Source organism: Pogona vitticeps, chromosome 3, assembly GCF_051106095.1.
Source record: "Pogona vitticeps strain Pit_001003342236 chromosome 3, PviZW2.1, whole genome shotgun sequence".
NCBI classification, from domain to species: Eukaryota; Metazoa; Chordata; class Lepidosauria; order Squamata; family Agamidae; genus Pogona; species Pogona vitticeps.
In genome coordinates this window covers 118,041,634-118,065,621 of record NC_135785.1, presented here as the reverse complement: position 1 = coordinate 118,065,621, position 23,988 = coordinate 118,041,634, and the positions used below count along the sequence as shown (strand labels likewise).

General features: G+C 40.0%; 1 protein-coding gene across 1 annotated transcript in view; it reads left to right on the top strand.

Moving 5' to 3' along the window:
- Positions 1 to 23,139, top strand: part of COG3 (component of oligomeric golgi complex 3) — a 45,495-nt gene extending 22,356 nt beyond the window's left edge. Inside the window, exons 9-23 of the mRNA XM_020808777.3 lie at positions 90 to 133; positions 901 to 1,027; positions 1,436 to 1,527; positions 2,614 to 2,753; positions 5,033 to 5,193; positions 6,850 to 6,952; positions 10,954 to 11,078; positions 13,156 to 13,245; positions 16,908 to 17,028; positions 18,406 to 18,494; positions 18,592 to 18,726; positions 18,968 to 19,043; positions 20,761 to 20,888; positions 22,216 to 22,314; positions 22,903 to 23,139. Coding sequence (XP_020664436.3) covers positions 90 to 133; positions 901 to 1,027; positions 1,436 to 1,527; positions 2,614 to 2,753; positions 5,033 to 5,193; positions 6,850 to 6,952; positions 10,954 to 11,078; positions 13,156 to 13,245; positions 16,908 to 17,028; positions 18,406 to 18,494; positions 18,592 to 18,726; positions 18,968 to 19,043; positions 20,761 to 20,888; positions 22,216 to 22,314; positions 22,903 to 22,932 — 1,560 coding nt within the window. The 3' untranslated portion in view covers positions 22,933 to 23,139. The remainder of the gene's footprint in view (positions 1 to 89; positions 134 to 900; positions 1,028 to 1,435; positions 1,528 to 2,613; positions 2,754 to 5,032; positions 5,194 to 6,849; positions 6,953 to 10,953; positions 11,079 to 13,155; positions 13,246 to 16,907; positions 17,029 to 18,405; positions 18,495 to 18,591; positions 18,727 to 18,967; positions 19,044 to 20,760; positions 20,889 to 22,215; positions 22,315 to 22,902) is intronic.
- Positions 23,140 to 23,988: the final 849 nt, after the last annotated feature.

Here is a 23,988-nt window from a genome sequence, read left to right as displayed (position 1 = left end):
ACAAAACAAGAAAGGCAGTTGTAGTTGAAGTACTTAAGGTAGTTTTCACGTTTTTGCATATGGAAACTTTTTTCTCCTTGTTTCTTTAGACACTTATTGAACAAATAGAACAGCGAGCTGAGAAAATGCCAGAGTAAGTATGTGGAAACTAAATCAATTGAAAGGATTATGTTTTGTATTGAAAAATACCAGTGCTAATGCAGAAATGTTAGTCCATTGCTCTTCATTTGGTATATCAGAACCCAAATGAAGAGTGATTTGACTTCTTTATTTTTCTTAGAGAATTTTTCCCTTTTTGTTTTGAAATGGAGAAGACAGAGCGAGCATGATAGCCCTCATGGATAGTTAGAAGTTATTGTAAGTTATTACAATTAGATAGTTAGATAGTTATTGTAAGCCGCCCAGAGACCTCTGGGTAGAGTGGGCGGCATATAAATTAAATAAATAAATAAATAAAATAAGAGTGAATTTCAGCATATATTTTGCTCATGCTACATTAGAACTGCTATAATGCCATACCATGTTGAATTTATTGGTGCCATCTGATTTTGGACACTGGGCAAGATCAGGCCCCTTTAGAACTTGGATGGAGGATCAAGGAATGTTTCCTGGTAGGATCAGGAAAAATCCTACATGAAATTCTGGAGAGGCATTTCCAGTCAGTATTGGTTAAATGGACCAATGACTTTACTCAGTAAATATAGCAGTTTCCATTGTTCCTCTTTTAAAGTACAAAAAACCCCCAACCCTATATATCCCACCCATCTAGACTGAAGTCTACTCTGGGTGGCTAACAACACACAAGAATAATAAAAAACAATGTCAATATGAGATGCTCTAGCCCATAACATTTTCTTCTTCTGTAAGAGTGGATTCCTTCTCATTCTTTTCTTTGTCTAGGTACAAGCAATTGTTAAGTGAAATTCACCAATGTTACCTTGATCAGAGAGAGCACTTATTGGGACCTAGTATTACTACTACTGTAACAGAATTAACTAATAGGAACAACAGAGATCATTGTGCTCTGGTAAGATAAGCTTTGTTGTTGCCTTCTTACCTTTTCATTTTGAAATGTGAAAAAAACTTTTTTTCTGAATTGTTGATAATATTAAATTTGTAGCTTTTAGTGCAGCATACTGGCTCCCCCCCCATTGGAAATAAATAAGCCTTGCAGGAATCTGCACATTGGAGAAATGCTGGATAGTAATAACAACAGTTTATTTTGCAAAACAGCAGAATTAGAATTGTTTAAGGGACTTTGATTTTGTCTCTCTGACTTGTGTGATTCATGTTGAATATGCATTCAAATTTATATTTTAAACCAGCCCAGGAGTGTACATACTATTTTTTGAAACATGAAGGAATATATAGCAGTCATTCTTAATTCAAGTGGCTTGTTGTTTGGTAACTAACAATGTTCTTTGATCAATTTCAGGTGCGAAGTGGCTGTGCCTTTATGGTTCATGTGTGCCAAGACGAGCATCAACTGTACGATGAGTTCTTCACAAAAACAACACCAAAATTGGAGTAGGTCGCACATGTTAGCTTTAATTGCACTGAATGTTTGTACTGTCCTCATACAGATTCTCAGGCACTGAGGGGAGACATTATTACCCTACTTCTCTCTTCTTCCTTCATCTCCTTATGCATTTTTAGGGAATACATACCAAGGCTTCCTGGTCTGTCTTAATTTGCATTTGCGTGCTCTTTGTGCCTTGGGAAAATTGTGTTCCAAAGTTAATATGGGTAAAGGAAACAGCGAGGGGGGGGGCAGAGCTGAGGTTAAAAAGACGATTCTGGAATAACAATCCTCTGATTCTTTGATCATTGTATAATATGTTAGAAGAGATTGTTGATTATTCAGATAAATGGCCATGGTGGCCTCAGGCAGTGTTTGGTAAAAAGTGGTGTCTGTAGATCAGAAGGAAGTAAGGTATATCCCAGTGCACAATGGAGTAGCCATAAACAAAACTTTGGCCTTCCTTTCCCAAAGGATTGTTGTTGGTATATGGAGGAGGAATTAATTCAGCGCAGAGGGAGGTGGAGTCACATGTGCGCAGGTGCATACCTTAGAGGGAACCTTGATCCAGACATTTCTTCTATTTCTTTTCCTATTTCTCCTCCTCCTCCTCCTAAATTTGTATGGATTTATTCAGATAAAAATATTATAATAGGAATGTGTGCATTAACAGATTAACTTATTTCTCCTTTCTCTCCAAATCTGAAGACCCTTTGTGAGAAATTTTAAATAAATATTTGATGCACTTTAGGGGTTAAAATCTTGAGTTAAATCTTGGTGGTCCGTGGCAACAAAATACATTTAAAGAGGATCTGTGGTAAAGAAAAGGTTAAGAACCTTTCGTCTATATTATATAAGCTGAAGCTTTCTGTTGTGTTAATTTGGGAAAACCTGGAATTAATGTTGAATAAATGTGTCTCATGCAATAGATTTTGTCATTTGTAATTTGTGCTTTGGGTGTTATGTTCTTATATATAAGTGGAGCATTATATGAAGATTTGATTGATCAGTCACATCTTATGGAATATTACTGCAGTACGAAAAATGGAATAATTGCGGCCACATTGTGCAAAATATGTTTTTCTGTTTTACAGTGAACTTTTGGAAAGATTATGCGTTTCATTATATGATGTCTTCAGGCCACTGATCATCCATGTAATCCATTTGGAAACTTTGTCTGAACTCTGTGGGATTCTCAAAAACGAAATGCTTGAAGATCATGTACAAAATAATGGTAAATGAAAAAAAAATCAGATTTTAAAATCAGACATTGATCAAAATAATTTCTTTTAAATGTGATTAGAAGATACCTTTTAAATAATTGGGATGTTATGCAGTCAGGGAATATTGAATTTAACATATGTGTCTTTTTCAGCTTAGAGACATTTCGTTTAAATGGAAATGATTATGTAAATAATCTTTTAAAAAGCAACTGTCCTGTTTTGATTTTAAAATAGTTGTACTATCAAGAATGTGTTCTTATTTTACAGAAGGAACATGCATTATGTAGCGTTTAGAAATAAATAGCTATTTGCCCAAAAGCATGTATGGCAAATTGCTTCATGTGTAGCTGAAAAATGGAATGGTAGCTAACTCAGTGGAAGACAAAAATGTGCAAGGCATAGATGGATATAAGACTGGCTTCTTGAAGGGACAGTGGCTTATTTTTTTCCTCTTTCTGCCCAGAAAATGTCCATATGAAAGAATGAGTGTGGAGACAGCAGAATTTGGTTAGGTGATATTTCTACCACAATTGCTATGTGTAGCTTGAGCTCTTATTAGAGACTAAATATTTCAAGTACTTACGAACATCCCTATTTACGAACATTTGGACTTATGAACAGCTCCGGTTGCAAGTTTTTGCTTCGACTTGAGAACGGAGCTTCCACTTACAAACAGAAACAGGCAGGGGGAAAAGGCGGGCCATTGAGCTTTCTAACTGTAGGTGGGGCTGAGGCTGCTTCTTTGTGCTGTAGCTCTTTCGACAGTTATAGAGTCTGTCACAGTTGGGGGCTTGGGAAAGCCTCCTGCTTCGAAGTGAGCCTGTGTGTTGTCTGCAGGGAGGTAAGCTGCTGTTTTCACCTTGAAACAAAAACTGCTCTGAGTGGGTTTTGGTGGCTCTGCTTTGGAGTGAGTGTGTTTGTGTGTCTGCAGAGAGAGTTTGTTTCTGTGCTCTGCTTCAGAGCGAACGTGTGTGTGTGTGTGTGTGTGTGTGTGTCTGTATTTTTGGTTTTTTTTCCTCTTCTTAAACCTCAGTAACAGATGTGGCTCTAGTGTTTGTTTTTTGAGGTTTTTTTCTTAAAGCCTTAGCAACGGAGCACCTTCCGACTGGGCTTGCTGTGCTCTCTTTGTTTGGTTACTTTTATCCTCTGGGCAGCAGGGGGGGAAGCCGTGGCTGCTGACCGGAGTGAGGGAAGCTCAGGAGGAGGCGGGCGAGGGCTTCCCAGCCAGGTCTGTGGCCCCAGCCCCGTTCACTTCGGCCAGCCTTGGAGGCTCCCTTTCTGTCCTGGGTTTTGTTTTGTTTTGTTTCAGCCCCAGCACGTTCCTGTGGGGCTTGCAGTGTTTTATTTATTTATTTTTGGGGTATTTTTTTCTTCGGCTGGAACGGATTAATCGGTTTTCAGTGCATTCCTATGGGAAATGGTGCTTCGACTGACAAACGTTTCGAGTTACGGACACTATTCCAATACGGATTAAGTTTGTAAGTTGAGGTACCACTGTATGTCTAGGCTGCAAAAGTTCATAGTGCTTCTGGAAAAAATGTTTTCCAGCCCTACAGAAATGAATATATTTTGTTATTTATGTCTTTTAGATCGTTATTCCCCCCTCCCAGCCATTCGATAATGGTGGTGGTTTTGGCTGTCAGTTTAGTTTCAGCTTTCAGCTTTCCATCTTTAAGCTAAAGGCACTGGAAAGCTGTTCCTTTTCCCTCCCCTTGAAATGATATTAGTCTCTTATGCTGTGAATTGCTCATTAACATTAAAATGATTATTTGGGTCCAAGAAACACACCTTTTTATTATTTGATCATTGGCAAACACTGTTTGATCACTGTTTTCAGAATTAATCTTAATGCAGCCTAACAGCGGTATGATTTCTAAACAGGATTGTGTAATGATATACTTTGTCTTCTATTTTCTTGTTTAGCAAGTCAAATAGAGCTTAGAGAATTCTGGCCCTCCAAAAGTTCATTAAGTACACCCAACATCACTCACCATTGATCAGGTTGGCTAGGACTGTTGAGAACTGGAGCTCAGCAACATCTGATAGGCCACAGATTTCTGAGCCCTGAAACTGTGCATTCTCACAGTGGAAGTGTAGGCAGTTTTTAAGCTGTAAGAGCTGAATTCAAGATTTTTTATATTTAAGTTTATAAAACTGAAAATTTCCATGAGTTATTTTAATCTAGATAAGAGTTATTACCATGTGGACTCAATATTCTATAATGTCTGATGTAGACAGTATAATGAGAGCCCTTTATTGATGATTTTATAGTAGTGACTTTTTCTCACAGTGGAACAGCTGGCTGCTTTTACTGCTGGAGTTAAGCAGATGTTAGAGGATGTCCAAGAGCGTCTGGTCTACAGGACATACATCTACATTCAGACTGACATTGTTGGCTATAAGCCTGCTCCAGGTGATCTTGCCTATCCTGCTAAGTTGGAAATGATGGAGGTAAGGATCTTTATGTTTTTTGGATATTGAATGTGAAACACTTCTATAGATAATGCATTATACAATGCTTAGAAGCATCTAGTCCAGTGCTGAAAGCAAATACAGAACTACTTAAAAGTAGATGCAGAGTTAGTGACATTGGCCAAAAGAAATGTCCAATACATGCTAAAATTCCAACACATATTAAAACCCATGTTAGCACAATACAGTGGTGCCTCGCATAACGAGCGCCCCATTTAACGACGAATCCGCATAGCGATGCGGATTTTACGATCGCAGAAGCGATCGCATTGCGATGTTTTCTACGGCTAAACATCACATTGTGATGATCGGTAAGCGTTTCGCTTACCGATCTTTGCATTGCGATTTTAAAACAGCTGATCGGCAGTTCCAAAATGGCCACCAGGTAAACAAAGTGGCCGCCCCTGCAGTGTTTTCGTGTGGTTTCCTCGCTTACTGGGGCGGCGAAAATGGCGGCCAGATGGAGGATTTCCGCATAGCGGTGAGCTTATCCCCCATAGGAACGCATTGAAGGGTTTTCAATGCGTTCCTATGGGGTTTTTGGTTTCGGATAGCGACGATTCCGGATAGTGACGATTTATCCAGAACGGATTATCGTCGCTATGTGGGGCACCACTGTACATTTATCACCAGGAGAAAGGCAGCATAGAAAGGAAACAAACAACCAAATACATAAACAGATTTATTTGTCCAACATAGCAGTTTCAAAATGCTGCTCAAGATTTTGAGTTCTGTATAACTATTTATTATGGAAGATATTCAAATCAAATTTAAAAACTGGAATAAGGAAAGAAACGAACAAAGTGTGCTGCTTATATACCACCCCATAGCAAGCATTCTCTGAGCAGTTTGCAGTTTAATTATGCCAGATGCAGGCTACACATTGCCCCCCCACCCGTGAGCTGGGTGCTCAGTTTACTGACCGCAGAAGGCTGAGCCAGCCTTGAACAAGCTACCTGAACCCATTGGGATAGAACTCAGGTTGTGAGCAGAGTCTTGACTGCAGTGTTGTAGAGTAACCACTGGACCATGAGGGGTTGTAGAGCAGGAGTTCTCAAACTTGGATCCACAGATGTTCTTGGACTTCAGTTCTTGGAAGCCTTCGCCACTTGCTGTGCTGGCCAGGATTTCTGGGAGTTGCTATCCAAGAACATCTGGGGACCCAAGTTTGAGAACCTCTGTAGTAGAGCTTACCTGATGCCTGGATCGCTCACTTGTAAGTATGTGGAATTCACAATTAAACAGAATTTCTGCTTCTGATCGACATCTAAGAATTGCAGGTTAGGAGGACAGTACAGAAGAATTTGTCAGTTTGGGCTTTTATTACTGGATCAGTAAAGTTGCTAAATTGGCCAGTAAACTAGGTGCCTCTTCTTTAGATACTATACTTATAGAGCACATGTAAAATATCTAGTTGTAATGAATGAAGAGGGTTTGAAAAAAAATCACAGAATGAGATTTTATTGAGATATGAATTGTACCGTACCTAATTCTGTTTTCATAGAAAGTATGGATCATCCTATATATATTTTTTCTACTGAAGCAGGAAATTGACTGAGCCTTGTTCTCATGCAAAATGTGCACATTTTTGCAGTGAAAATATATGTTTACAAACTGTCCCCCCTCCCCCGGCAGCAAATTGCTCAGAGCTTAAAAGAAGAAGAGAAAAAGTTATCTGCAGATACTTCGTTTTCACCTCTGAAGTTAGAAGATCCAGATGGCAGTGTTGTTAAAGCTGGTATGTTTGTATCCATATATGTATCTGCATGTTTTTGAATTTATACTTCTATAAACATGCTAAAACTACCATATTTTTCGCACCGTAAGACACCCTTTTTCCCCACAAAACAGGGGGGTGGAAAGTCTGTGCGTCTTATGGAGCGAAGATAACAGATTATATTTTCCTGTTTTCGTCTCCTAAAAAATTGGTGCGTCTTATGGAAAGGTGTGTCTTATGGAACAAAAAATACGGTAATTTAATTTGCCTATAGGTATTTAGTCCTTGTTGAAAGTCAAGGAATAAAGAAAGCAGTAAGTGGTGGCATTCAGCATTTATAGGTTTAAAAAGAGTCTTATGACACCTTGCAGGCTATAATTGGCATAAAGGTTAAACTAGGTTAAATATTTTGTCAGAGCAAGTTGGAGATCTTAAACTACTATCTTGTAGTACCATCTTGCTTGATTATGCCCAATACTGTCCTTGAGATCATTCTTATTCTTAAGATGGATGGAGTTAAGTGAAAGAGAGGTCTTTGGCCTCAATATTTTTCTGTCTAGGATAAATAGTTGTGTTATTTTCTTTGGGGGAAAGCTTAAAGAAGGGCACTTCTTTAAGTCAATTACAGATGAATTTAGTGGGATAACAGCTCTCCCCATTCTGAGCCTATTCTTCCCTTCCCCTCCTGAGGAAAAGTGCTGGAATATAATATAGTAGTCAAATGACTATTGAGCCCAGGAATTGTGAGAACAAACAAAAAGCACCATTACCCTTATGTCCCTTTCTATTTTCTAAGCAAGCCACTCCTTTCTTTTCCCTTATGAGCTGCATGCTGGAGGCTAACCAAGCAGTCCACATAGCTGAGTCAGCTATGTGGTATGAAAAAGATGGAGGGGAATGGTGGTTTCCATGCACCTTCCTCCTTTCACTCCCCCTCCCTTTGAGAAACAGACATAGTGTTTTCCCTGGACTTAAAGTGCAGGGTGGAAACAGATGTATTTATTTATATTCCACCTCTCTGTCTTTCAAGACCCAAAACTTATAACAGTGTTAAAAAACAGCATTAGTTAACCCTCCCCTCCCAGTAAATACCAGTCTCAAAACAGTATTAAATAAATTATCAAATTAAAAGCAAACAATTTTTAAAAAGAGTAGCAAAGAGGACCATATCACATATTTACATAAAAGTGTATTTGCCTTCTAGAAGAAAGATAGCAAGAAGGGGCCAGCATAGCCTCCTTTAGAAGAGAGTTCCATCACATGAGACCAGCCACTGAAAAACTTGCCTCAGGATGGTGGGACAGAGAGGATCTTAGAACCTAGGCAGACTCGTATGGGGACAAATAGTCCTTCAGCTGGCCTGGACCCAAACTGTTTAGGGCTTTGTCGGTTATGACCACCATTTTGAATTGTGCCCAGAAACAGAAGGGTAGTTAGTAAAGTTATTGTGACAAAAGATTTTGATTCTTAATGGGCTTCAGTTAACAGTCTGGTTGCAGGATTTGGGACTAGACACAGATTCTAAATCCTTTCCAAAGGCAATCCCACATAGCATGCCACGTGATAAATCAAACAAGATGAAATGAAGGCTTCTATGACCATGACCAGATCAGACTTCTCTGAGACCAAATACAGCTAGTGTACTCATCTTAACTGAACAACCACATTCCTGACTGCCACTGAGATATGGACATCCCGTAATAGGACCGAATACAGGAGAATATCCAAGTTGCAAACCTTAGTTACCAGGGGAAATGAACTCTGTCTAACACAAGACATTCAGACCCTTTTTGACCATAGACACCAGTTTAGAACTGAGAAAGTTAGTTCTGATTTGGATGGAAGGATAGTGGTGGCACTCAACCCCAACCAGCAGTCGCATATGTGTTTATAGACTTGGGTACAGAAGAGAACCCTTGGGGGGGGCACCAGACATGAGTCCCCCAGTATCACTTTCTGAGCTCAGCCCTCCAGGATTCACACATACATAAAATTCAAGTGCTTAAACTTTGCTTCACAGGAAAGGATTTCTTTTCCTTATAAATCAGACAACTTCTTCCTGCTGTCCAGTTTTCTGAAAGAACTCTCTGTAGGGAATTTTGTGTGCAAAACAGCCTTTCAGTAAGTTTAGGAAGTGTCCTCCTTAGCACTTTCTTTTCACCACTACTGAGAAATGGGTCCTAGAGAACTCCTGAACAACAATTTCTTGAACATTAAATCAGAGTTGTTAAATTCCCTTAACAAAGGAGCTTTGTGTCCATTTCTCCCCAAAGAGCTAGAGAATAGCATGCTCTGAAGCCCAGAATAAAATACTGGAAGCAGATTTGAAAATATTTTCAGTGTCATACTTGTCACAACCACCAACGCCATCCGCTAGAGAGAGATTAGGAGGCCCTTCTGGTAGAGATCTCTTCAATGGCTATCAGGCTGCCATTGCAATTTGATGGACGTGCATTATTTCATGAGAGGTCTGTATGACCTTGAGACGTTTTGGGGGTTCATGACAAAAATATTTATTCTCATTTTAACAGCATCACAAAACAATAACGTTGGAAGGAAGGATATAGATTAAATAACACTATAATCAAAAATAATATTTTAGGATCTCAGAGTGGTCTTTTAAGTCCATTAAAATGGTCTGGTGATGTTAGGAGTAAAATTTACCGCTTGGAAAGACAGTGAAGCTGCTTCTTGGCAACGTGCCAACTAATTTGATATTGGCAGAAATTATTTCTGTACAAGATGCTGAAGAATTTTTATCCAGAATCATAGTGAGTCTTTGAATGGTTTCATAAATCTCTTGTTTCTTTGGAGATTGAGGAGAAATGTGCAAATATATTGGTAGGGTACAGTTTTATGATCATGTTCTTTTGGCAGTGAATGTCTTCATTTCTCTTTTCAAGAAGGAGTTTATCATCATAGACTCTAGCCTTCCACCACCCCTCCCTTAGAGTGAGTGCTCCAAGGAAACATTAGTGATTCAACGAAGTATTTTGTTTCTAGCCCTCACAGCAATGCCCCACCAGAGGCTGATATTGATAGGGAACTCACTTTTTATTTTGAAAGAGAAAAAGCCTAAAATAGGTGGGAGGATTATGTACAAATGGCAGCCAGTACCCCCAGAGGCCTTCCAGGCCAACAGAGTGCCATGTGAAACCAAATCTAGGATAGGTGGCTCTCCATGAGCTGCGGAAGAGCAGAAATGCCCACCAGAGCCTCAGAAATTGTTCACTCCGGAAGGAAAGTTTCTGAGCCCCTTGAGAGGCAATGGCCAGCTTTACAATATTTGTAAGCAAATCATGTGTTAGGGAAAAGGAGTTGTCAGCTCCTAAGAACTAAATGGGCCTGTAGAAGTTCACATTCTGTCCTACAGCGGGTCCAGGAGAGCCCCCCCCCCCCACTTTCTTAAGACCCTACTCCTTCAGGCAGGAAAATTCTTTCACATGGAGCTGTGCCTTCTGAATTGGGAATGAGAGAGGTGCATGGAGATTGTTGCTTTTAATTCTGCTTGGTGACCGGAAGCAACGCCAAGGATTTAGATTTCACTCCCTTATGGGTAAAGTTCAGCAAAGGTGAAGCTGACCTAACTGTGTGGTGATGCTACAAGAGTTCTCCTTGAGCTGTTGCCTCAGCTAAGCGGCTAGTTTTGCTGCAGGTAAGTTTTCCCCAGCAGGTAGAGTGAAGTACCCTTGCAGTTGGCCCTTCAGCCAGGGAAGGAGCCAGATAATGTTTTTGTGGCGGTCTTTCTGGACTCTACCTTGGAAGGAGAAAGAGATTCTTAGCAGTAAAGGCTGCCCTACACTGAAATCTCTGAGAATGCACACTTCATTAAACTTATGCTCTGTTTAGACATTTTGTAGTCAGACATACCTTTGTTGTTGTCGTGGAAACAAGAATACCTTGTTTCTTGGGCTCTTATATTTTTTTTAATTTTTTCATTGCCAGGTGCAACTGTAATCAGTCCAGTAATAACTTTAGCTAAAAAACTTTAGCAAATCTTGTATATGCCTTTTCTGTTATAGATCCATTGGAATCCCATAATCCTAGGCTGCATTCTACAATTTCACCCGCAGACCTTCATGGAATGTGGTACCCGACTGTCAGAAGGACTCTTGTGTGTCTCTCCAAGTTGTACAGATGTATCGATGTATGCATTGAAATTTTGTCTTTAAATAAAAAAGCACCCCTGCAAGAGAAAAGTTAGAACTGAAATATCACTTCTTAGGGTTTTAAAAACCAAAGTGCTCTTTCAGACGATGGTGTAATATTTTCAGTGCATAACACCTAATAATCTAATTATAGCCAGTATCCTCCTGCAGAGCTTCACTGGCTAATTAAATAGTTCTTGTTTTGATTTCAGAGTGAACACAGCTTTGTAACTTCTTGTGCATGGGTAGTGCATATCCGAATGTCGAAAAAAGAACTCTTTAATTAGGGGCAGTTTGTCACTGCCAGTGACATCAGTCTTCCACAAGAGGATACTAGGCAATATCTTACATTAGAAAAATAGCTCTTGGATCACATCTGAAAATCTTTCAATAGGAAGCAGTATCAGAGAAATAAGTAAAGGTTTGTCATTGTTATAAGCTGTCTTTTTATGCACCAGTATGCATGTGCATAAATTTTACTGCTTATTTAATTGCAGAATCACATATTGCCTCACTTTTGGAGTATGGATTTCTTCTGCACTATTCACCTCCATGCCCCACATGCCATTAATTACAATTAATTAATTATAACGCGTATGAGCCACAGCTATATACAATCTGTACTTTAAATATGTGAAATTGCGCACTGTTAATCTAGAAAAGATGAGCTGTGGCTCATCTGCACCATCCTGGATCTAGGGGCAGGATTTCTATGACATGTCTTATTTTTTCTGCAACCTGCATTTGACTTTATGGGTGAGTTTGAACATGTTTATGAGTAATCTGGTGAGAAAGGCCAGATTACTCATAAACACATTTGAACTTGCTTATTGGTTCAAATGTAGGTTGCAGAGAAAATGTGAAAAGTCATAGAAATCCTCCCCCTAAATAACTAAAGGAAATAGGATGTATTTTAATTTTATTTGGCTTTGGGAAAGGCTTGGAGGAATTTAAAGTGTTGAAGCTAAGTGACCATTGGGAAACTTTTGGATTAGGTTTCGTCTGGCATACCTTCAAGCAAATGTTCAACTACAAGGACTAGAAGAGTAATTAAAAAAACCCAAAAAACAAAAATGAGTTTGATGTATTCGCGAAGGCTTTCACGGCCGGGATCTAATGGTTGTTGTGGGTTTTTCGGGCTTCTTGGCCGTGTTCTGAAAGTGGTTCTTCCTAACGTTTCGCCAGTCTCTGTGGCCGGCATTTACCTGGTAAACCCTGGTAAATGGGTTTACCAGGAAGCTGAAATCACCTGGCAATTAACACATTCTGTGGAGTTCTGTATTTCAGCACAAATGCAGTATCCAGCTAGACTTGGTAAAAATTGCCAACTAGTGATTATCAAAATAATTCTTGGTAGTGAAGGTGAATGATATGTATGTTCCAGAAGGGAGGAGTTGGAAGGAAAGTGTTGTGAGCATTGGTCCTGTGTGCCATTTAGTGGCTTGATACTAGTGCTGGTAGCAGTGGCAGAGGAACATTGGCCTTCTACATCTTTCAACCTGCAGCTCCTGTCAGCCCCACCAAGATGATGGGTAGGGACAGTTGTTGTCCAAACTGCACTTGCTATCCGCGGGTCACAAATGAGATAGAAAAAGCAATACAGAAGCTGTTACCTTCTTTGGAAATTAATAGTAAGAAGGGCTCTGTAAATGTTAAATGCTTCTCTTTGTGACTGTATCTATTTCATGAATCCAGAAGTTCATGGACACAATTTCTGTTAACTGTTATTTTATTTAATTTATGGGTGATGTGGAATAATGTGTTGGATTCAGGCTAAATCTGTTAAACATTCCCCATTGAGATCAGAATCGTCTTAAATCATGGCTAGTTCCACTGATTTCAGTGGGGCTTAATTTCAAGTACAGTACGTAACAATCTGGATCCAACCATTCTTCTCTTCCGTATATAGTATCAGAAATTGGGAAGCATACTGATGAGATGTGGCTTGATCATGCTCACATTTGCAGATCGAAGATGCCACTATAATCTGTAGGATTCCTCTATACAGTTGAGAGAAGAAAACTGTAAGGATAGGAGCCTAATGTTTATGAAAATGTGTGTTCTTTTTCTCTCCAGAAAGCAGTGTTTCAAGGACTGTCACAGGAGGCCTTATCTGCTTGCATACAGTCATTATTAGTAGCTTCAGAGTCCATTACTAAAAACAAGGTCAGGTATTGTTACACTTTATAGGAGAAGTGTTGCATAATGTTTACATAACTTTTGTAATGTTAATTTACTTTTTTTCTTTTTAAAGTTCTACTGCTTTTAGTGCCATGAAATAGCATATTTTTTCTTCTTTGTGCCTCTGAATCACATATATGGGGTTCCTTCTGCACCATTGTGAATGTACTTGGAACCTTCTAGAGCCTAGAGAAAGTATTAGGACAAAACCTATCCATCATACATGCTTCGCATCCTGTATCTAGTCCTCGGTTCTATTTTTGTCACCACTAAGAGAACATTCTAGGAGCTTCCTAGAACCCTCATGTATTCTTTTCAACAGCGTGTATATAGTTATTACCTACCTGCCCTTGATAATCTTCTCCTGTTCTCATTCTCTTTGTTTTTTTAAAAAGTTATTTAGTCATCATTATTCATAGTCATCATTTGTTGGTTAACAGCTGTTCCTTCCTTTTTATGGCCCTAGTGCACTCATTCAGAAAGTGGACCAGCTGCAGCAATAAAATCCTCCTCACTGGCAGACATTATGAGTGCCTTTGTTGTCTTATTGAGGGACATCAGACTCTTTAGATCCCCAGTATTGAGCACTAAGCAGTGCCACAGGTCTAGCTGCCAAACTAAGTCACCGGTAATGAAGACGAAACACAAAGCCCAATCAGTTTTAATGCTATCTGTTCTGAAAGCTCGTCAACAGCACTTTACCTCAGCCTCTTCTTCAGTAAGCCGCCCCGAGTATACGTTGTCTAGAGGGGCGGGGTAAAAATTGAATAAACAAATAAACAAACAAACAAACAAATAAATAAACAAATAAACAAATAAACAAATAAATAAATAAATAAATAAATAAATAAATAAATAAATAAATAAATAAATAAATAAATAAATAGTATCAAGGTCCCTGACATGGTTACTAGTTACATAAAAAGCACGGGGAGAATTTACATCCACTCCTCAGCCATCTAAGTACTCTTGAAATTGAAGATCTCAGATTTGTTCTTCAGTATCAAGTAAGGGCTCTTCCACCTCTCAAGTCCATCTCAAGTCTTGGGACAATGGCTTCTACTCCCGTTACTTTATTGTCCCCCAAAAGTCAGGAGCCTGAGGCCCATCTCATACTTGAGTCATGTGAATTCATATAAACACCAAGAAATTCAGGATGGTGACTTTAGTGACAATCTTGCCACTTCTCAAAAAAGGAGACTGGTTCGCTGTAACAGACCTCAAGGATGCTTATTCCCATATTAAAGCACTAATTATGCAGGCTACACATTGCCCTACTCAGGGAACTGGGTGCTCAGTTTACTGACCTCAGAAGGATGGAAGGCTGAGTCAACCTTATGCTACCTCCCTGGGATTGAACCTGGGTTGTGAGCAGAGTTTTGGCTGCTGCACTGCAGTTTAACCACTGCATCACAAGGCTCCTTTTGCAAGTCCATGTAGCAATCCTACCTTCATAAATTCCACATAGTTCTCCATTTTTTCCTCTCAAGGAGAGGAGATTATACTCCTCCATAAAAGTATTCCAGTCAGCGATCATTGTGTATCAAGCTTCATACCTCTTTACAAACATAGTTCTCAGGGTTTTTTGAAAGGCTTGAAAAAGGCTGTCCACATATTGGAGCTGCTCTGCAGCAGTGCTGACTCACCCCTTAGTGCTTATGCAACTTCTGAAACCACCATTTGAGCCTATGGTTACCTTGAATCTCAACCTGCTCATGTATAAGAACTGTGTTATTGGTTGTGGTGATCTCTGCCTGCAGAACTACTGAACTTTGTGCCCTCTGTCATAATCCACCTCTCCTACAGTTCCGTAAGGATAAGGTGCCATGGTACCTGATCTTTCCTTCCTTCCAAAAGTAGTTTAGAGCTTCCACCTGAATCAACCTCAGATGCCTCCTATGTTTTTTTTCCATTCCTTCCCCCCCCCCCACATCAGAGAGGGAAAAGTTGTGGCATATTCTGGATATCTCAAGAGTGTTAGCCTCGGATACTACAAGAACAAGACAATTATGAAAATCTACCAGACTGTCAATTATCAAAGGCCAAAGAAAGGTGATCATGTTGCATTGCAAAAGTTGTCGAAGTGGATAGTTAGCACGATTTCCCTACTCTACCAACTAGCAAAACACCCAGCACCTGCTTCCTTAAAGGGGCATTCAACCAGAGCAGGTGCTCTGGAATTTAGTTGAGAAACATTTGCAAGGCAGCAACTTGGTTGCAGCCTTCAGTATTTATCAGGCACTATAGATTGAGCACCAGGGCAAACCTGGATGCTGCGTTCAGCAGAGCAGCGATCTCCTCTATATTGGCATGACATCCCACCAGCTCGTAATTGAGCTTGTCCATCCTGTGATTTACAGAGACCACCAAGAAGGAGGATCTGCAACTGTAGTTCTTCAGGTAGTTATCTGTGAACTCCCACAACCTACCCAGGGCTCCCCTCAGTCTGCCACACAAAAACTGTTTTCTGTATCTTTGGCAGACTGAGGGATCTGAGGATTCGATACAGGACAGGGAGTGTGCATGGTGAAGAGGGCGTGTCTTAACACTTTCTCTAGGCTCTAGAAAGTCTCAAGGACATTTGCACAGGCACAAAAGGAGCTCCATAGTGTGAATTCACAGAAGACCACTCAAAAGAACTGCAGTTACAGGTAAGCAATCTGGCCGTCCTAGAGCCACTCACCCTTCCCGCCACCTGCCCTTAGCACTAATCCAGAGTGTGTAGCAACAAGAGGTGCAGCACTTCATTCGGCCACATACACATTCATTAAAAAGAAGACAAATCAAAAGATGGGGACTGGGCTGGGTAGGGAGGGATAACAGAAGGGGATAGAATAGAAAACGTAGTTTCTAGATTACAACCTTCACAATATCTCACTTTCCTTAGTGACATGGACCCAAAATACTTTATCTTGCCTTTTGCCTGTTAAAAGTTACTTTCTATTTTATGACCAAATCCAAGAGATCTTCTGTCCATCATGGTGCATGTGGTGTGGTAGAGGAACTCACAATGTGCATAATAAAACTCTTTAAACTGTTTATAGAAGTGCCCAGGTGAGACCAGAAGCAATGATTATTTTAAGTTCCTGCCTCTCCTTTTTCCCCTGTAAGGTATCCATAGTCTACATAGATAAGAGAGGACCTGTGACTCTGGCTCCTGTTTTGTTCAGATAGAGAATGTTAATAATTAGGGTTTGCTTTATGAAAAAAAGGGGTGTATACAGAGTATCTGGTGGGAGATGTGTAATTTAGAGTTTCAAGAGAAAATTTGGAGGAAAGGGTCTTTGTGAAATGGACAGAAAATATATTCCATCCATTCAGTAATGTAAATTAGTTGAAAACAATTAAAATATAAGTATGTGGCATAACTTTGAAATAGAGCAAGATGTCAAGAAAATGTTATACAATTGGGGACTACAGGAGTGAGCATCTTTTACTGATGTCTGCGTTATCCTAAATTGTCATTATGCATTTTAATTGTTACATCTGTATACAGGCTTGTAAGAAGTGCACAGACTGCTTAATTGGATGTAGTTAATTGGATCTTGTTAAACCGGTATAAAAAAACAAATGGAATTTTCCATTAAGTGGGCAAGCTTGGGGTCAGGTGTCTTTTTGTTTTGACATTTATTCTTTTTATAATTTAGACTCAGCTTGATGGCCAGCTTTTCTTAATAAAACACCTCTTGATTCTTCGTGAACAAATTGCTCCTTTTCACACTGAATTCACCATTAAGGAGATTTCCCTGGACCTTAAGAAGACCAGAGGTATTGAGTTATGCTAACTGAACAGCCTTCTAGTACACCAGATACAGGGTCGAGCAACAGAAATTAAAGATATCAAATCTGCAAATTTCATTTTCTGTACTTAAGAACATTCAAGGGGTTGCTCAGTTTGGATGAGGATAGTGGCAGTTGGAGGAAGGACTTTAACTTTTTTTTTTTTTTTTTTTTTTTTTTTTTTTTTTTTTTTGCAAAATCTCTCTGATCAAAACTGGCACTCTTCCCAAAATTGCTCCTAGGAGCCATTAGCCCTGGTGTGGAGGAACCTAGCTAAGAAAGTGGCACATGGAGAGAAGCTGAAATCTTCTCTTCCCAATGTTACTGGCCTGATCCAGTTTGAGAGGGAAGAGTGTGTTTACTTTACATAAAAATTGAGAAAGTTAGAAATGGGAATAATGGTGCAGTACTCATCTTCAGACTGTTGGTGTCTTCCTGCCACCCCAAAATAGTCGAGTTTTAGAATGTCAGAATGAGGCCCTGCTTTTGTACAAACTTTTCCTTATGTATGACTGCATAGATAGTCACTCAGTTCCATCTCTAAGTTTATTAAAGCTATCTGTAGAGAATCAAATCAGTTCCTAGTTAAGCATCAATAACAAGAACTCCAGAAGCATTGGAATATAGGCAGCTCATAAGAAAACATAGTGGTTTTACTTTGTATATATTTTAAGGGGAATTAATGAAACGTGTGTTGCTAAGGATTTGAAATTGAGCTATTGGTCATACTAGATACTGATGAGTGGTAGGGTAAGATCTGAGAGATGAAAGACCAAAAAGGGAACTCATGGAGATTATTTTAACTAGTTTACCTCTTAATATTGTTGGTTAATCAGTCTGCTTCTGTATATACCTGGTATGGTTTCAACAGCCCTAGAACTTAATGTTAATTTCAGACAGACTGGATGATGAAAGGTTGTCTTTTCAAGCATAACTCTCAAGACAGTATTTCCTAGAGCATCATTAGCCAAGAACACTTCTGTACGTGCTGCAGAAATGTAATGTTCTCCTCTCACAGTCCTATAGGCATTGAGGTTTTATGGTTTGAAGACTTCTGTTACCTGTATATGTAATTTGTCATCTGATCTTGTTACTGTTTAAGAGCAACTGAATACATTTTAATGAGGTGGAAAGCATTTTAGTGAGACAATTATAAATTAACTAGATATTATGATTAAGAACACTAAGAAATCAACAAACTCATCTCAATATCTTTTATTTTCAAAGTTCACAATCTACGCATATGACTATTCCTGAGAATTTGTAGAAATGCTACAAATTTGTTAGTTTGTTCTGGTGGTGAAGACAATGAATAATTACATGTAAAGAAAGTGAATACTCATTAGAGTGGTTTTCTTTTCACAGATGCTGCATTTAAGATCCTGAATCCAATGACCGTTCCACATTTTTTTAGACTAAGTAGCAATAATGCACTGATACAGTTTTTACTAGAGGTAAAGAGCATTTATTAACTGATTAGAAAAGTTTGTTTTACAAATATGACAATCTCTGAAGAAATAAAAAAGGGTTAAAATTGCTTTTATGTTCCAGGGCACTCCAGAAATCAGAGAACATTATATTGACTCTAAGAAGGATGTTGATCGGCACTTGAAGTTTGCCTGTGAAAAGTTCATACAGCAGCAAACGAAACAACTTGTGGAGCCTCTGGAGGAATTTCTTTCAAAGGTACTAAGATATGATAGATGCTAACTAGCCAAGACGTCTGGGGCCAGGGTGGGGGTGGCCCAAACCCTTCCTAGTCTAAGGATTTTGGAAATTATCTAGGACTACCCTCCTAATTTTGTGCTGACATAGTAAGCGAGGCACCACTGTACTGGTTTTATAGGGCTGTTGTAGCTATTCCTGGAGATCTGTATGGTAAATATTATTCAGTGTAATTCCTGTTCTCTTGATCTCATTATTTTAGGTTTCTGCTCTGAAGACAGTGGCTACTCAGAAAGGTCCCAAGTACAACCTCTTGCAGCAGCCATGGGCACAACCAGGTAGTCTCTCTATAACCAGTAGAATATGCTTATCTTGCCTGACAGTGGTCACAAGTTACTGAGTCTTGCAAAGTTTATTACTGCTTTGTACTCCAAGAGAAGGCAGCCTTTCTTCTCTTGCAGACTACATTCCCTTGGGGATAATCTTATTGCTTTTGTCAGAGGTCTAAAGTTACTACTAGTAGAAAGCCACAGGAATTAGGTTGAAGGTCCACCTTATTTTAAACAAGCACCCCTGTTTTAAGCACATGTTGTTGTTGTTGTTGTTGTTAAGTCATGTCCGACTCTTTGTGACCCCATGGAGCAGAGCACGCCAGGCCCTCCTGTCTTCCACTGCCTCCCAGAGTTGGGTCAAATTCATGTTGGTAGCTTCGATGACACTGTCCAGCCATCTTGTCCTCTGTCATCCCCTTCTCCTCTTGCCTTCACATTTTCCCAACATCAGGGTCTTTTCCACGGAGTCTTCTCTTCTCATGAGGTGGCCGAAGTATTGGAGCCTCAGCTTCAGGGTCTGTCCTTCCAGTAAGCACTCAGGGTTGATTTCCTTCAGAATGGATAGGTTTGTTCTCCTTGCAGTCCAGGGGACTCTCAAGAGTCTCGTCCAGCACCACAATTCAAAAGCATCAATTCTTCAGCGGCCAGCCTTCTTTATGGTCCAGCTCTCACTTCCATACATCGCTACTGGAAAAACCGTAGCTTTGACTATGCAGACCTTTGTCGGCAAGGTGATGTCTCTACTTTTTAAGATGCTGTTTAGGTTTGTAATGGTTTTCCTAGCAAGAAACAGGCGTTTTTTAGTTTCGTGCCTGCTGTCCCCATGTGCAGTGATCATGGAGCCCAAGAAAGTAAAATCTGTCACTGCCTCCATATCTTCCCCTTCTATTTGCCAGAGGTGATGAAACCAGTGGCCATGATCTTAGTGTTTTTTGATGTTGAGCTTCAGACCACTTTTTGCTCTCTCCTCTTTCACCCTTATTATGAGGTTCTTTAATTCCTCCTCACTTTATGCCATCAGAACGGTATCGTCTGCATATCTGAGGTTATTGATATTTCTTCCGGCAATCTTAATTCCGGTTTGGGATTTCTCCAGTCCAGCCTTTCGCATGATGTATTCTGCATATAAGTTGAATAAGCAGGGGGACAATATACCGCCTTGTCGTACTCCTTTCCCAATTTTAAACCAATCAGCTGTTCCATATCCAGTTCTTACTGTTGCTTCCTGTCCCACGTATAGGTTTCTCAGGAGATAGATAAGGTGGTGAGGCACTCCCATTTCTTTAAGGACTTGCCATAGTTTGCTGTGGTCCACACAGTCAAAGGCTTTTGCGTAGTCTCATCTCATCTTAACTTCCCTATTCATTTTTTCAAAATATATGTTTATTAGTTTTGCAATGCACAACAATAAAGATTAGGAAACAATGAAACAGAGCAAAACAAATGGAGGATATTGAATCACACAGGCATTACACTTCCTTAACTGTACATAAAGAGGTCATAACAAGATTTCAGTGACATATAGGCTAGCTCAGGACCTCCTTCCACAGATCCCCATGGGACTGTAGAGGAAACAGAGAGTCTTTGTTCTGTTTAGCATACATAATAAATTTAAACCATGTGTTATAACATCTGTCTTCTCCTTGAGAGTGATGAGGTTTTTTTTTCTATTCACTTCAGAGTGGCAAATTTTGTGACACTTAATATTTTATTAAATTTCTAGCCAAAGTCGGTGACTTGGTGTCTTCAACGTACAGGACAATAAAAACAAAACTGCCAGCCACATTACAGAGCATGTCCCTGTATTTATCCAACAAAGATACAGAATTCATTTTGTTTAAGCCAGTAAGGGTAAGTATTTTTGTACCATTGCATTCTTTCTCACAAAACAGTTGTACGGGTTTTTTTTTAAACTGTTCATTCTAAAATACAAATTTTCAGAGTTTTCTGGTTTTAGAAATCTGCTATATTTTAATGCAATAAATGTTTGCATTTGCCTGACTTGTCCCCCATTCCATGAACTTTACAATGCATCTCTTTGGTGATTTTTGTGAAATCAGACACCTTCTCCAGGATGAGTGCTTGCTTCTATATTTTCGAGTGGCCTGAAGGTTCTTCAGCCTTGGAGCGTCATACACATTTTTTCCGGTAGCCAAAAGGCAGTATTTTATTGCAGCAGCTTCTTCTACCGCCACTCCTACCACCCTCTTCTTCTTCTTTTTCCTGCCTGATTTGGTTCTAGTTTTGTTTAATAGGACCAAAACAATTGTGCTGTGATCCAGAGGTTCCTGGCTTTCGTTGTAAAAGGTGGTGGTTGAAGAAAGAGGGCAGATTTATTGTATTAATATTGTTTGTGTTCACTTCTTTAAGCTCTGCAAGCACCCTGCAAGCTTGATTCTACACGAGCGCTAGTGGGCAGAGCCATACCCAAGAGAGTCAGGCCAATGGAGTCTTTTTAAAAGCCAGGATCTTTTTTTAATGGAGGTGTCATGAGGGTCCTTCTTCTTTTCCTTTCCCCCTATTCCAGAGTTTTTAAATAACCTGATTTTAACAGGGTGGGGTGATTTCTCAGATCATGGTCACAGAACGGGAGAGGGGATGGTTAGCTTTCTCCCCAGTGACCTTTCTGTAATGTTTCCCTACAGGGATTTAGGGCTTTAAAAAAAATCTCCACTGCTATAAGGAAGGAGGGAAGACGTCTTGACTTCCATTGTTTATGAGAGGGGAAGGGGTTTCTCGCAGAATTGCTTCTTGCAAGCTGTATTTGGGCTGGAGGATTCCACATCTCCGTCTTTCCAGAGCAGCATCTCTGGTACCTGAATGTTTCTAGTGCTTGCTGTGAATAGGGAGAAGTGACCAAAACCAAAGTTCACAACCCACCTTAATTTATTAAGGATTCCACAAGTAGAATAATAGTGCTGCAAATGCAAAATAGGTTGGTCACACTGCAGTCTTATTACAATTAAAGAGAATTAGTCATGACTGACTTATTCTATTTATGTCAGGGGAGAATAATAATAATAATAATTTATTGTCATTGTAAGTATATACACAGTATACCATACAACGAAATAAAACATGATGAACATAGTCTTTGATCCATGTCTATATGTAATCATGTTTGAAGGCTAATTTTAACGTAATGAAAGTTCAAGTATAACTTTTTCTTCTTCATAAGAACAATATTCAGCAAGTGTTTCAGAAGCTGCATGCTCTGCTGAAAGAAGAATACAGCAATGAAGATCTCCAGATCATAGCTTGCCCTTCAATGGAACAGGTATAAAGTCCTTGCTTTCTCTGTTTCTGAAGCTGTTCTGTATATTTGCTAGAGTCTCCACCTGATTGTTGAATTGAAAGCTTACAAGGTATTTTTTGCAGATGGTGATTAAGGTGATTAAGACCAGGCCATGTAAATATTGGCCCACTAGGGGTTTCCAGTGTTCGCAGCAGGTACAGACCTCTCTGGCAAACGGAGAGGCCAGTAACAAAGACTCACTATCCTGCACCATCCAGCAGTGTCTCTCTGGTTGCTGCTCAATGGAATCCATGGAGTTTGTGGTCCAGGATGGGTCTGAGGTGTTGGTTGCAGAGGCAATTAAGGAAATACTTTCAATCACTTTATCCTGTCTACAGAAATACTCACTTAAAATATTTTATCTCAGGTGTAGATCTAGATGGAATATGAACTAGCTTTCCAAATAATTAAAAGAATGTTTTCCAGAGCCGAAGGGGAAATGTTCTGAAAGGAGCTTGCGATAGAAAGCATTGCAGGTGTAACTGTGAAGCCCCCTACAGCAGTTGTGCCTGTGTCAGTCACCCTTTGGAAACTGGAAAGAACTTCTCAAATAAGCATTGTGTCTTTCAGGTAAATCTCCTTTTGTCAATGACAAAGTAGTCTGAAGTCCAGTTTAAGAAGGCTCTGAATTGTTGCCTAGCAGCAAGGAAGACACAGAATATTTATCTGAAAATGGGAGACGTGGTATGCTGACCCCCTGCTTTAAATTCAGCCATCCATTCTAGCATCAGTTGGACAAGAAGACAGCAGGTTCGAAATCTGGTTGTGACAGAGTTAATTTTATTCTGGTTACAAAGCAGAAGTATTGTTGAAGATTCAGTGCAAGCTTCTGTTCTTACTGCCAGCACTTGCCTTCAGAATGCTGCAAGAATTACATTCTCATTGCTTGCTTTTCCCAATCCAGTTTTTTTATATTGAGAATCCCTGGTTTTTAGATTTGCTATAAAAAAATTGAACAACCAAATGTAAGAATCGAGGATATCGGTATCTTGTTGAGTAGAAGACATCCATATATGGTAGAAATACTCCAAAGTATTTGTACATAATATTTCAGTAGTAGGATTCAAGGTGTGTTTTCACATACACAAGTGAGTTGTCAAAGTATCGCAGCTGTGAGTGGTGAAGGTATATATCCAGGGAAGAGTTATTACTAGAGATAGGCATGGCTTAAGTTGGGCTGCATCGTATGACTCATGCTGCATGGCAGCACAGCTGCTGCGCATTCCCTCCCACTCTCCCCCCCCCCCCCCGGCTGGCTGACTGGCTCGCTCACAAGCCTCTGTGTGCTGCCTGGGTCGTCCACTGTTGCCAGCTGCCCAGTCCGGGAAGGAGCTCAGGCTGCCCTTCCCCACCTCTTCCGTCAGCCGACCACTCGACAGCTGCGCTGTTGAGACTCCTCATCCCGTCTCCTTGCCTGAGTGGTCGGCTGCTGGCGGAGGTGGGGAAGGGCAGCCTGACCCACTTCCTGTATGGGGTAGCTGGCGGTGGAGGACAACCCAGGCAGCATGTGGAGGCTTGTGAGGTAGGCAGCAGGCTGGGGGGGGGGGGGGTTGGTCGGAGGGAATGCATGGCGTGAGTCATCTCTAGTTACTACATAATCTCTGGTAGGTCAGTTCTGACATAATAGTTCTCAGGTGGACCTTCTGGCTCTAAAAA